Source organism: Oncorhynchus gorbuscha, linkage group LG06 (assembly GCF_021184085.1).
Source record: "Oncorhynchus gorbuscha isolate QuinsamMale2020 ecotype Even-year linkage group LG06, OgorEven_v1.0, whole genome shotgun sequence".
In the NCBI taxonomy this organism is placed as follows: Eukaryota; Metazoa; Chordata; class Actinopteri; order Salmoniformes; family Salmonidae; genus Oncorhynchus; species Oncorhynchus gorbuscha.
Window position 1 is genome coordinate 48,850,857 of NC_060178.1, and position 12,615 is coordinate 48,863,471.

At 44.0% G+C, this 12,615-nt stretch overlaps 1 protein-coding gene across 4 annotated transcripts; it reads left to right on the forward strand.

The window, feature by feature from the left end:
- The first annotated feature begins 633 nt into the window (after nucleotides 1-633).
- On the forward strand, nucleotides 634-11,601 carry ccdc17 (coiled-coil domain containing 17). 4 transcript variants are annotated; one of them, XM_046351822.1, is made up of 13 exons: nucleotides 634-1,028; nucleotides 1,096-1,218; nucleotides 1,336-1,540; nucleotides 2,632-2,776; nucleotides 5,918-6,025; nucleotides 6,295-6,431; nucleotides 6,635-6,784; nucleotides 6,956-7,158; nucleotides 7,254-7,330; nucleotides 7,487-7,702; nucleotides 9,129-9,351; nucleotides 9,574-9,684; nucleotides 11,300-11,601. In XM_046351822.1, exons 1-13 carry the CDS (start codon nucleotides 828-830, stop codon nucleotides 11,444-11,446), a joined length of 2,046 nt encoding a protein of 681 aa, XP_046207778.1. In that variant the 5' UTR covers nucleotides 634-827; the 3' UTR covers nucleotides 11,447-11,601. The 4 variants fall into 4 exon arrangements, with proteins under 4 accessions (XP_046207778.1, XP_046207779.1, XP_046207780.1 ...); XM_046351823.1 differs by having other exon boundaries at nucleotides 6,962-7,158; XM_046351824.1 differs by having other exon boundaries at nucleotides 6,635-6,757.
- The last annotated feature ends 1,014 nt before the right edge of the window (nucleotides 11,602-12,615 follow it).

The following is a 12,615-nucleotide window of genomic DNA, read 5'->3' on the forward strand; positions in this document are numbered from 1 at the left end:
GACATTGCTTTGTTTGATAGACTGTAAACTTAGTCTCCCAAATCCCCTTACTGCTTGTATTAAGACACAACTAGTTTGCTTTCTTACACGAGAAACTGGTGTTGTAACATGTATGCATTTACAGTACTAGATTTTGACGGAAATAAATCCTGGCTGGTAGAATGTTCAGACTGCTTTACCACAAATGTAAGGCTCTTTGTTTTTTGTTTGCTTTTCTAATTTGGTACATTTTGAAACATTGATTTATTTTGTCTGCATATTGTTCTTGCAGCCTTTATTCAAGGTGGATTGTAAAAAAAATATAAAAAGTGTGACTTTTGAAAGATTTCAGATTATTTTGAGAACATTATTTACTGATTTGGCGTCATGTACTGTACGAGAAAGAAACTACTGCATCTTAAAAAAAATAGCATTTTAATAAATATTTTGCATCAGATTGCCAGTTGTCTGCTTCTCTGTATAAAATAATCAAATACAGAAGTGATATGTTTAGTACTAGACTTATCCAGTGACACCTGTAAAAGCAATTTGCGTAGTCAAAGACTATAGAGCTGATTTGAGAATTCCGTGCTGTGGCCCTCCGTCCTCCACAACACAGGCGTCGACATGGTGACAGTAACCAACCAACAGGGATAATCACCAGAAGCATATCCAGTCCTGTTACGCACATGAGAAAAGGAACCGCATAACAACCTATGTTTACTTGGGGGGGGGAGGGGTAAATAGTCTAATGATTATCGTTTAGCTCATTTAGGAGTACATTTCATTTTTCACTCTTGGGACGTGTGGTGTTTGCCTTTTGTTGAAACCCTGCGAACTTGACTAAAATGGACGCAGTGATGGAGTCATTGGGAGAGTTCCGTTGTCGGGAGTGTAGTATGGCATTCCGCTCCCATGGCCTTCTGGAGAAGCATAAAGCATCGTTCTGTATCGGGAGCAGCATTGGAGACCCTACGGTGCTGAGACAAGAGCAGCCTGAGCGAAAGGGACTCTATCCAAAACCGGCACGCACCCCTGATCTCATAAGGGTAAGTGTGTTAGCTGTTATAGTGGCTCTTGTAGTGTGTCTGTCTAACATTTATTGTTTCCTGGTAGCTGAGAGAGCAGCGGGGTACGCAGCTACAGAACATGCAGGGGAGGACCAATGACACAGAACGGAGAGCTGGGAAAGAAGATAACCTACAGGGCAGTGTGTCAGAGAGGAACCTTACGAATGAGGTGCCTACCAACGCTTAATCTGAACCATCTAGACATGCAATATAACCTATAGCCACCTTTGTAGTCCCTTTAATATTAATTAACAGACTCAGACAAATGTCATGCTTGAAATTATAGTTTCACAAGCTGAGGATGTCGATTGAGGGGAGTATGCCCAACCTGCCGAAATGGCCTACTGAGACCGAAGGTCTGGAGGACCAGGTTCAGGTGTTGGGGAGAAAGCGTGCCCACAGGGAGAGGCTGAGAGAGATGGCAGAGCAGCACAACCAGGAGCTGGCAGAGATACAGACCCACAACCACCTCCTGGAGCAACAGAGAGAGGGTAAGGGGCCATAGAGATCCTCCAACACAAAAAGATATGGAGGAAGGAATCTCTTATACAGATTTTCATGTAGAAAAGTTAAATTGGCTAGTGTGATCAGTTACATGTAACTTTACAGATACAATACAAAAAAACTAGATTACTGCCTCCCGAGCAATACAGACCTAGGTATGATCCAACTGGCTGTGATTGGGAGTCCCATAGGGCGGCCCACAATTGTCCGGGTTAAGGGAGGGTTTGGCCGGGCGACTCATTGTGCTGGGCTGGGCGTCTGCAGGCTGACCTTGGTCATCAGGGTGAACGTTGTTCCACACATTGGTGCAGCTGGCTTCCGGGTTAAGGGGGTGGGTGTTAAGAAGCACGGTTAGGCCGGTCATGTTTCGGAGGACAAATGACATGACCTTTGCCTCTGGAGCCCATTGGGGAGTTGCAGCGATAAGACAAGATCGGAATTGGGGAGAAAAAGGGGGTAAAAAAAAATAGATTACTTCTTGTATCATTTTTTTTATACAGAAAGGATATTTGCAACAACATTATGATACTTTTCTGGTTTCTCAATGACATTCCAGTTAAGTTTATTCTACCTGAGAGTCTTTTAATTTTTTATTTTTTATTTCACCTTTATTTAACCAGGTAGGCTAGTTGAGAACAAGTTCTCATTTGCAACTGCGACCAAGGCCAAGATAAAGCATAGCAGTGTGAACAGACAACACAGAGTTACACATGGAGTAAACAAATTAACAAGTCAATAACACAGTCGAAAAAAAAGGGGGGGAGTCTATATACAATGTGTCTGACCACAAGTCAGAGACCACTATCATGACACACCAATGTGCTTGATGGTTTGGAAAGTAATCCAAAAGCAAAGTATTCAGATTAAGTAACTAAATTTGGGTAATCCCAAAATTAAATGACAGATTACAATTTTGGACAGGTAACTAGTAACTGTAATGGATTACATTTAGTGTGTGTGTGTGTGTGTGTGTGTGTGTGTGTGTGTGTGTGTGTGTGTGTGTGTGTGTGTGTGTGTGTGTGTGTGTGTGTGTGTGTGTGTGTGTGTGTGTGTGTGTGTGTGTGTGTGTGTGTGTCAGACATTGCATGGCAGCTTGGGGCCTTGGCAGGGCAGGGTAGCACGGCCCACCTGGAGACCTTGCTGCTGGAGCTGAGGGATCGGGAGGAGAGAAACGAAGAGGCTCTACAGCAGCTCAAAGACCACATCACTACCCTGCAGCCTGGGTGAGTCCACGAGATGGCAGCAAATGACCATCTCACACACACACACAGTCGTGGCCAAAGGTTTTGAGAATGACACTAATATTAATTTCCACAAAGTTTGCTGCTTCAGTGTGTTCAGATATTTTTGTCAGATGTTACTATGGATACTGAAGTATAATTACAAGCATTTCATACGTGTCACATGCTTTTATTGACAATTACATGAAGTTGATGCAAAGAGTCAATATTTGCAGTGTTGACCCTTCTTTTTCAAGACCTCTGCAATCCACCCTGGCATGCTGTCAATTAACTTATGGGCCACAAAACCCTTTGCCCCAGCCCTCAGCAGTCCAGTCCCTGTACCTTGTGCAGAATATCAGTCTGTCCCTGCCGTTTTTCCTGGAGAGAAGTGGCTTCTTTGTTGCCCTTCTTGACACCAGGGCAAGTCTTCGTCCCATTGTGCGTGTAGATGCACTGACACCTGCCTGCTGCCATTCCTGAGCAAGCTCTGTACTGGTGGTGCCCCGATTCCGCAGCTGAATCATCTTTAGGAGATGGTCTTGGCGCTTGCTGGACTTTCTTGGACACCCTGAAGCCTTCTTCACATAAATTGAATCGCTCTCCTTGAAGTTCTTGATGATCCGATAAATGGTTGATTTAGGTGCAATCTTACTGGCAGCAATTAACTTGCCTGTGAAGCCCTTTTTGTGCAAAGCAATGATGACGGCATGTGTTTCCTTGCAGGTAACCATGGATGACAGGGGAAGAACAATGATTCCAAGCACCACCCTCCTTTTGAAGCTTCCAGTCTGTTATTCAAACTCAATCAGCGTGACAGAGTGATCTCCAGCCTTGTCCTCGTCAACACTCACACCTGTGTTAATGAGAGAATCACTGATGTGATGTCAGCTGGTCCTTTTGTGGCAGGGCTGAAATGCAGTGGAAATGTTTTTTGGGGATTCAATTAATTTGCATGGCAAAGAGGGACTTTGCAATTAATTGCAATTCATCTGATCACTCTTCATAACATTCTGGAGTATATGCAAATTGCCATCATACAAACTGAGGCAGCAAACTTTGTGAAAATGAATATTTGTGTCAGTCTCAAAACTTTTGGCCATGACTGTACAGTTGAAGTCGGAAGTTTACATACACCTTAGCCAAATACATTTAAACTCAGTTTTTCACAATTCCTGACATTTAATCATAATAAAAATTTCCTGTCTTAGATCAGTTAGGATCACCACTTTATTTTAAGAATTTAAAATATCAGAATAATAGTAGAGAGAATGATTTATTTCAGCTTTTATTTCTTTCATCACATTCCCAGTGGGACAGATGTTTACATACACTCAATTAGTATTTGGTAGCATTGCCTTTAAATTGTTTAACTTGGGTCAAACATTTTGGGTAGCCTTTCACAAGCTTCCCACATTAAGTTGGTTGAATTTTGGCCCATTCCTCCTGACAGAGCTGGTGTAACTGAGTCAGGTTTGTAGGCCACCTTGCTCGCACACGCTTTTTCAGTTCTGCCCACAACTGCTCTATAGGATTGAGATCAGGGCTTTGTGATGGCCACTCCAATACTTTGACTTTGTTGTCCTTAAGCCGTGTTGCTATAACTTTGGAAGTATCCTTGGGGTCATTGTCCATTTGGAGACCCATTTGCGACCAAGCTTTAACTTCCTGACAGATGTCTTGAGATGTTGCTTCAATATATGCACGTAATTTTCCATCCTCATGAGCCATCTATTTTGTGAAGTGCACCAGTCCCTCCTGCAGCAAAGCACCCCCACAACATGATGCTGCCACCCCTGTGCTTCACGGTTGGGATGGTGTTCTTCAGCTTGCAAGTCTCCCCCTTTATCCTCCAAACATAACAATGGTCATTATGGCCAAACAGTTCTATTTTTGTTTCATCAGAACAGAGGACATTTCTCCAAAAAGTACCATCTTTGTCCCCATGTGCAGTTGCAAACCATAGTCTGTTGTTTTTATGGCGGCTTTGGAGGAGTGGCGTCTTCCCTGCTGGGCGGCCTTTCAGGTTATGTCGATATAGGACTCGTTTTACTGTGGATATAGATACGTTTGTACCCTTCACAAGGTCCTTTGTTGTTGTTCTGGGATTGATTTGTACTTTTCGCACCAATGTACGGGCATTTCTAGGAGACAGAACGCGTCTCCTTCCTGTGCGGTATGACGGCTAAGTGGTCCCATGGTGTTTATACTTGCGTACTATTGTTTGTACAGATGAACGTGGTACCTTCAGGCGTTTGGAAATTGCTCCCAAATATGAACCAGACTTGTGGTCTACAATTTTTTTCCTGAGGTCTTGGCTGATTTCTTTTCATTTTCCCATGATGTCAAGCAAAGAGGCACGGAGTTTGAAGGTACTGAGTTTGAAGGTAGGCCTTAAAATATATCCACAGGTACACCTCCAATTGACTTAAATTATGTCAATTAGCCTATCAGAAGCTTTTAAAGCGATGACATCATTTTCTGGAATTGTCCAAGCTGTTTAAAGGCACAGTCAATTTAGTGCAAGTAAACTTCTGACCAACTGGAATTGTGATCCAGTGAATTAATCTGTCTGGAAATAAAAAATTAAAAAATACTTGTGTTTTGCACAAAGTAGATGTCCTAACCGACTTGCCAAAATGATTTTGTTAACAAGAAATTTGTGCAGTGGCTGAAACTTCAACTGTAAGTGATGAGTTATTAGTTATAAATAGACATGGTTATAAACTAGAAGAAAAAAAGCAACAAACAAAGATGTTCTTCTGTGCTTTTCATAGGGTCAAAGAGGTCACGTTTGACTCACCCAAGCCTGACCACAGGAAGGGACATAATGCCAACTTTGACCTAATATCTTCTGTGCTTTTCATAGGGTCAAAGAGGTCACGTTTGACTCACCCAAGCCTGACCACAGGAAGGGACATAATGCCAACTTTGACCTAATATCTTCTGTGCTTTTCATAGGGTCAAAGAGGTCACGTTTGACTCACCCAAGCCTGACCACAGGAAGGGACATAATGCCAACTTTGACCTAATATCTCTGTGCTTTTCATGGGGTCAAAGAGGTCACGTTTGACTCACCCAACCCTGACCACAGGAAGGGACATAATGCCAACTTTGACCTAATATCTTCTGTGCTTTTCATAGGGTCAAAGAGGTCACGTTTGACTCACCCAACCCTGACCACAGGAAGGGACATAACTCCAACTTTGACCTAATATCCTCTGTGGATGGACCCCTCTCCACCCAAATAAGGTAAGTAATATTTGTATGTATTAGTGTAGCTACACCTTATAGTACAAAAGGTACATATTATTATTAGCACCATTGTTGGTGATATTAGAAGCTGTAATCATAGAGCAAGTAAGTAGCCGTCAGGTCATTATTCAACAAGAAAATGTGTTCTCAATGGCTAACCTGGTTAAATAGTTGCTGTAGTGTTAGTAGTAGCAATGTACGGTATTACTATCCTGCAACATATCTGTATCTATGTCTGTGTTTGACTGTGTCTGTTGGTGTGACAGAGCTCTGAGGCTGGACTACATGCAGGCAGGTGGTTCTGAGCCGGCTGTCCTGGCCCAGATGCATGACATGCAGGCAGAGGCCCACACTCTGGAGCAACAGGCCCAATCTGGGGCTGAGAACAATGGCAGGAGGAAGAGTGAGTGTCAGTCCTGTATGGAGGATGTCACATTTGGTGCTTTAGTGCCACCTTGAGTGATTTGTTTCTGTTGTGCATGTTTATGCCTGTGCCTGCACCTATTTGTCTTTCTGTTATCTTTAAGAGACAAATAACTGTATACTGTCTCCTCTTAACTTTGGTGCCTCTCTAACCACCCCTTCTCTCCCGCTCTCTCTGCCCAGGGACGAAGCCTCCTCAGCAGGCTGGGAACTCAGAGGTGCTGGCTGTGGAGCAAGAGAACCAGAGACTGGAGGAAGAGATCTTCAGAATCCAGTTGGCCAGAGACAAACACCGTCGGGAAGACAGTGGGTTGTCCTCTCCATCTCATCGCTGTGATTAACATGCACATAATTATACACATAGACAAGCAACATCGCCGATAAACAATGGCAGTTAGGAGTAACCACATTCACAGTGACTACCATGGGATGTGTAGAATTACTATCCATTCCAGTGCTTGTAGAGTCCCTAATTGGATGGGATTCTATATTCCTCTGATCCAGTTACAGTGGGGTCTGAGCTCCATAAGATCCAAAGAGAACACACCCACTACATGGCCAGCATTCAGGCGGAGCTTGAGAGCCTTCGCAGGGAAGTAGAGCGAGTCAGAGAGGGCCCTAGGGACAGGAGGCTGCCCCCACCCCCTCCATTCCCTGCCCCACCAGCCATGCATCCCCTTGCCCAGATATATGCCCCTCCAGCCCTGGTAAAGCTATTATGTTAATATTGCTGTTTATCTATCTGGTTTTCTTTGACGACATTAGGCCCATATAGTACATCCTCCATATGTTCTTGTTGCAGATCCAGCCCAGGCCCCATTCCGCGCTCAAGGAAAGGCATGTACTCAACTCCCTTGGGCCTGCGCCCTATGACCCTGCGTGAGTCCATTATGACCAGCACATCTATGTTGGCTATTTCAGTTTTCTATATGATTAAAATAAAACATTACCTTCACATACATTATTAGAGACACATTTATATAACTAACTCAGATATACAGGTATGAAGTACCTCTAAACCCTGTTGATTTGCAGGGCTGGTTTTGCTGTCTTTTATGACTTGATGCTTGGGGTAGATGCCACGCTGAGGGTTCTGCGTCCGGTGGCTGGTCTCTACTCTGGAGGCCAAGAGGTGGGGCGGCCTACCCCATTGCCCCCTACACAGTGCCAGCCTGGAGGGGGTCAGCCCTACAGTCAAACTGTGCCCCCTGGGAACTATGCCCTCCTGGCAGTCAAACAGCCTATGCCCAGGTAAGCAACGCACCCGGAGAAGAAAAAGTACATGTGAAACTCGTCCATAGAGCATGTTGGCTGGAGTCTATCGGTGACAGCCCACCTTCCCTGAGATCAAAAGGCAATTAATCCTCACTGAGTGACAGACTTGTCTCGTGCTCTGTTAGCTAAAGTTTCCTTTAAGTTGTGTGTGGTGTTGTTCAGAAGGTTGCATGTTCACTACAACTTGGGGTGGAATGAAAATGCACTCTTTCACATTTGTCTAAGACAAAACTCTCTGCCTCCCGAGTGGCGCAGAGGTCTAAGGCAGTGCATCGCAGTGTTAGAGGCATCACTACAGACCCGGGTTTGATCCATGAGGCGGCCCATAATTGGCCCAGCTTCGTCCGGATTAGGGGAGGGTTTGGTCTGCCGGGATGTCCATGTCCCATCACGCTCTAGTGACTCCTTGTGGCGGGCCGGGCAAATGCATGCTGAATTCAGTCACCAGCTGGACGGTGTTTCCTCCGACACATTGGTGCGCCTGGCTTCTGGGTTAAGCGAGCAGTGTGTCTAGAAGCGGCTTGGCAGGGTCATGTTTCAGAGTACGCATGGCTCTCGACCTTTACCTTTCCGAGTCCGTACTGGAGTTGCATCGATGGGAGAAGACTAACTACCAATTAGATAACACGAAATTGGTAAGAAAAAGGGGTAAAATAAATAATTGTATGCATGTATACACACACACGCAAAAAAAGTATGTGAACCCTCTGGATTTCGGCATAAATTGGTCCTAAAATTAGATTCGATCTTCACCTAGGTAATTCCAAAGGGTTCACATAGTTTTACTTGCCACTGCACATACACTACCGTTCAACAGTTTGGGGTCATTTAGAAATGTCCTTGTTTTTGAAAGAAAAGCAAACATTTTTGTCCAATAAAATAACATCAAATTGATCAGAAACAGTATAGACATTGTTAATGTTGTAAATGACTATTGTAGCTGGAAACGGCTGATTTTTTAAGGAATATCTACATATTCATATGTCTAGTTTGAGAAACAGCTGCCTCAAGTCCTCAACTGGCAGCTTCATTAAATAGTACCTGCAAAACACCAGTCTCAAAGTCAACAGTGAAGAGGTGACTCCGGGATGCCGGCCTTCTAGGTAGAGTTGCAAAGAAAAATCCATATCTCCGACTGGCCAATAAAAATACAAGATTAAGATAGGCAAAAGAACAGACACTGGACAGAGGAATTATTATTATTTTATTATTACAATAGTCATTTACAACATTAGCAATGTCTACACTGTATTTTCTGATCAATTTGATAGTATTTTAAATGGACAAAAAAAAGGACATTCCTAAGTGACCCCAAACTTTTGAACGGTAGTGTGTGTATATATATATATATATATATATATATATATTAATAATAATAAAAGACAAAACTCTCTACCTTCAGGATGCAGCCGTCTCCCTCCCTGTCTCTGGTGGTTGAGCTTCAAGCTGCCGGAGGACTGGACGCCTACGGGCAGGAGGTCCAGAGGATGGTGTCCCGGGGCTGGGCACGGCTGGAGCTCTTCGACCAGCACAATCAGGTTCAGAGCGGATACTGGAGAGTGCCAGTACGTGCCCTCCCCATCCGACCATCCCTCAGTCCAGTCCAGCTCAACTCAGTCCCCCAGGTGAGGGCAGACACCCGTCTCACTGACTGCTAGTGGTTAGAATGAAGTTGGATTGGAAATCCATTATACATAATGTCTTTAAAATGACAATATCAGTTGAGGATGACATACAATTCATGAGTCAAAAGTCATGAGGTGTGAAAGCCATGCAAGATGCAATGACACATGATGAAACACACACGAAGGGATCAGACGTCGAAGTAGTGTGTCTGTGTTTTCTAGGTGGGCAACATGGAGCTGTGTTTACGGGTGGTCAATGCTCGGGACCGGGATGTGCAGTCCCTCGCCAAGATTGACCCAAGCAAGACCAGCCACTATAAGTACCCCTCCATGGTACATTTCATTATATTCTCCAAAAATCACCCTTCTCTGACTACATCATTGTACGGTTTCAACATGACTGTTTGCCAGTTGTGTGGTGACTTACAGTGCCTTCGGAAAGTATTCAGACCCCTTGACTTTTTCCACATTTTGTTAGGTTACAGCCATATTCTAAAATGTATTCAAATTATTTTTCCCCCTCTCAATCTACACACAATACCCCATAATGGCAAAGCAAAAACAGGGTTGTAAAAATAAATGGAAATATCACATTTACATAAGTTCAGACCCTTTACTCAGTACTTTGTTTAAGCATGTTTGGCAGCGATTACAGCCTCTAGTCTTCTTGGGTATCACGCTACAAGCTTGGTACACCTGTATTTGGGGAGTTTCTCCCATTCTTCTCTGCAGATCCTCTCAAACACTGTCAGATTGGATGGGGAGCATTGCTGCACAGCTATTTTCAGGTCTCTCCAGAGATGTTAGATCAGAAGCCACTACTTGGCTGTGTGCTTAGGGTCGTTGTCCTGTTGGAAGGTGAACCGTCACCCCACTCTGAGAACCGGAGCAGGTTTTCATCAAGGATCTCTCTGTACTTTGCTCTGTTCATCTTTTCCTCGATCCTGACTAGTCTCCCAGTCCCTGCTGCCACCACACTTCACCGTAGGGGTGGTGCCGTGTTTCCTCCAGAAGTGACACTCAGCATTTAGAAGTGATGCTCAGCAGAAACGTGTTTCTCACGGTCTGAGAGTTCTTTAGATTCCAAGCATGCTGTCATGTGCCTTTTACTGAGGAGTGGCTTCCGTCTGACCACTCTACCATACAGGGCTGATTGGTGAAGTGCTGCAGAGATGGTTGTGCCTCTGGAAGGTTCTCCCATCTCCACAGAGGAACTCTAGAGCCCTGTCAGAGTGACCATCGGGTTCTTGGTCACCTCCCTGACCAAGGCCCTTTTCCCCAGATTGCTCAGTTTGGCCAGGTGGACAGCCCTTGGAAGAGTCTTGGTGGTTCCAAACTTCTTCCATTTAAGAATGTTGGAGGCCAGTGTTCTTGGGGACCTTCAATGCTGCATTCATTTTTTGGTACCCTTCCCCAGATCGACACAATCCTGTCTCGGCACTCTACGGACAATTCCTTCGACCTCATGGCTTGGTTTTTGCTCTGACATGCACTGTCAACTGTGTGACCTTATATAGGCAGGTGTGTGCCTTTCCCAAATCATGTCCAATCAATAGAATTTACCACAGGTGGACTCCAATCAAGTTGTAGAAACATAAAGGATGATCAATGGAAACAGGATGCACCTGAGCTCAATTTCAAGTGTCATAGCAAAGGGTCTAAATACTTATGTAAATAAGGTTTTTATTTTGCAAACATTTCTAAAAACCTGTTTTCGCTTTGTCATTTTGGGCATAGATTGCTGAGGATATATTTTTGTTTAATACATTTTAGAATAAGGCTGTAACGTAACAAAATGTGGAACAGGTCAAGGGATCTAAATACTTTCCGAAAGCACTGTATGCATTTAAAACATGCTGTAGATCCTGACCTGGTGTGTTCAGTCCTACATAAAGCTTCAGAGAGTTCATTCTGTTGATAGTAGTTGTGTGTACTCTTGTCATTACAGGTGTCCAATATCCCTGCAACTCTTCAAGGAAGTAGACCCCTTTCCTTGTCAACGTTACAGCCCTCCGCAGCCAATAACCTTTTTTCTCTCCTTCCCTACACTGATCACGAAGACCCTCCCCCCATGGAGGAAGCCAATCAGAGGTGATTGATGACGCTGATGATTTTAGTGCATGGAAATAAGTACAATAATCACCGTGATTATTTAGGAGAGCGGTGCACATGTTACTTCATTTGACCTTTGATTGTTGTAAGTTGTCTGGATGCGTTGTTCATTTACAATGTGCAAATAAAGACAAAAAACCCATGACTCTTTTTTTTCACTGTTTTCAATGATGGTATTATGATGAAGACCGTTAACACACACCACACAAAGGTATGCGGGTTTGGCTATTTCAGCCACACCCATTCCTGACAGGTGTGTAAAATCGAGCACACAGACATGCAATTTCCATGGCTAAAAACATTTGCTTTAGAATGGCCTTACTGAAGAGCTCAGTGACTTTCAACGTGGCACCGGCATAGGAGGTCACCTTTCCAAGTCAGTTTGTTCAATTTCTGCCCCGGTCAACTGTAAATGCTGTTATTGTGAAGTGGTAATGTCTAGGCTGTGAAGTGGTAGACCACACAAGCTCACAGAACAAGACCGCCAAGTGCTGAAGCTAGTAAAAAAATAGTCTGTCCTCGGTTTTAATACTCACTGAGTTCCAAACTGCCTCTGGGAGCAACGTCATCACAAGAACTGTTCGTTGGGAGCTTCATTAAATGTGTTCCCATGGCCGAGCAGCCACACACAAGCCTAAGATCAACATGCACAAAGCCAAGCTTTGGCTGGAATGGTGTAAAGCTCTCCGCCATTGGGCTCTGGAGTGATGAATCACCATCTGGCAGTCTGACGGACAAAATTTTGGTGGAGGAGGAAAAATGGTCTGGGGCTGTTATTCATGGTTCAGGCAAGGCTCCTTAGTTCAAGTGAAGGGACATTTTAATGCTGCGGCATACAATGACATTCCCACAATCAGACTGCCAATCGCACGCTCCCTCAACTTGATACATCTGTGGTATTATGTTGTGGCAAGACTACATTTTAGAGTGGCCTTTTATTTTCCTGTGCACCTGTGTAATGATCATGCTGTTTAATCAGTTTCTTGATATGCCACACCTGTCAGGTGAATGGATTACCTTGGCAAAAGAGAAATGCTAACAGTGATCAAAACACATTTCGACATATGGAACATTTCTGGGATATTTTACATCAGCTCATGAAACCAACACTTTACATATTGCATCTATATTTTAGCTGGAATCTAATATATC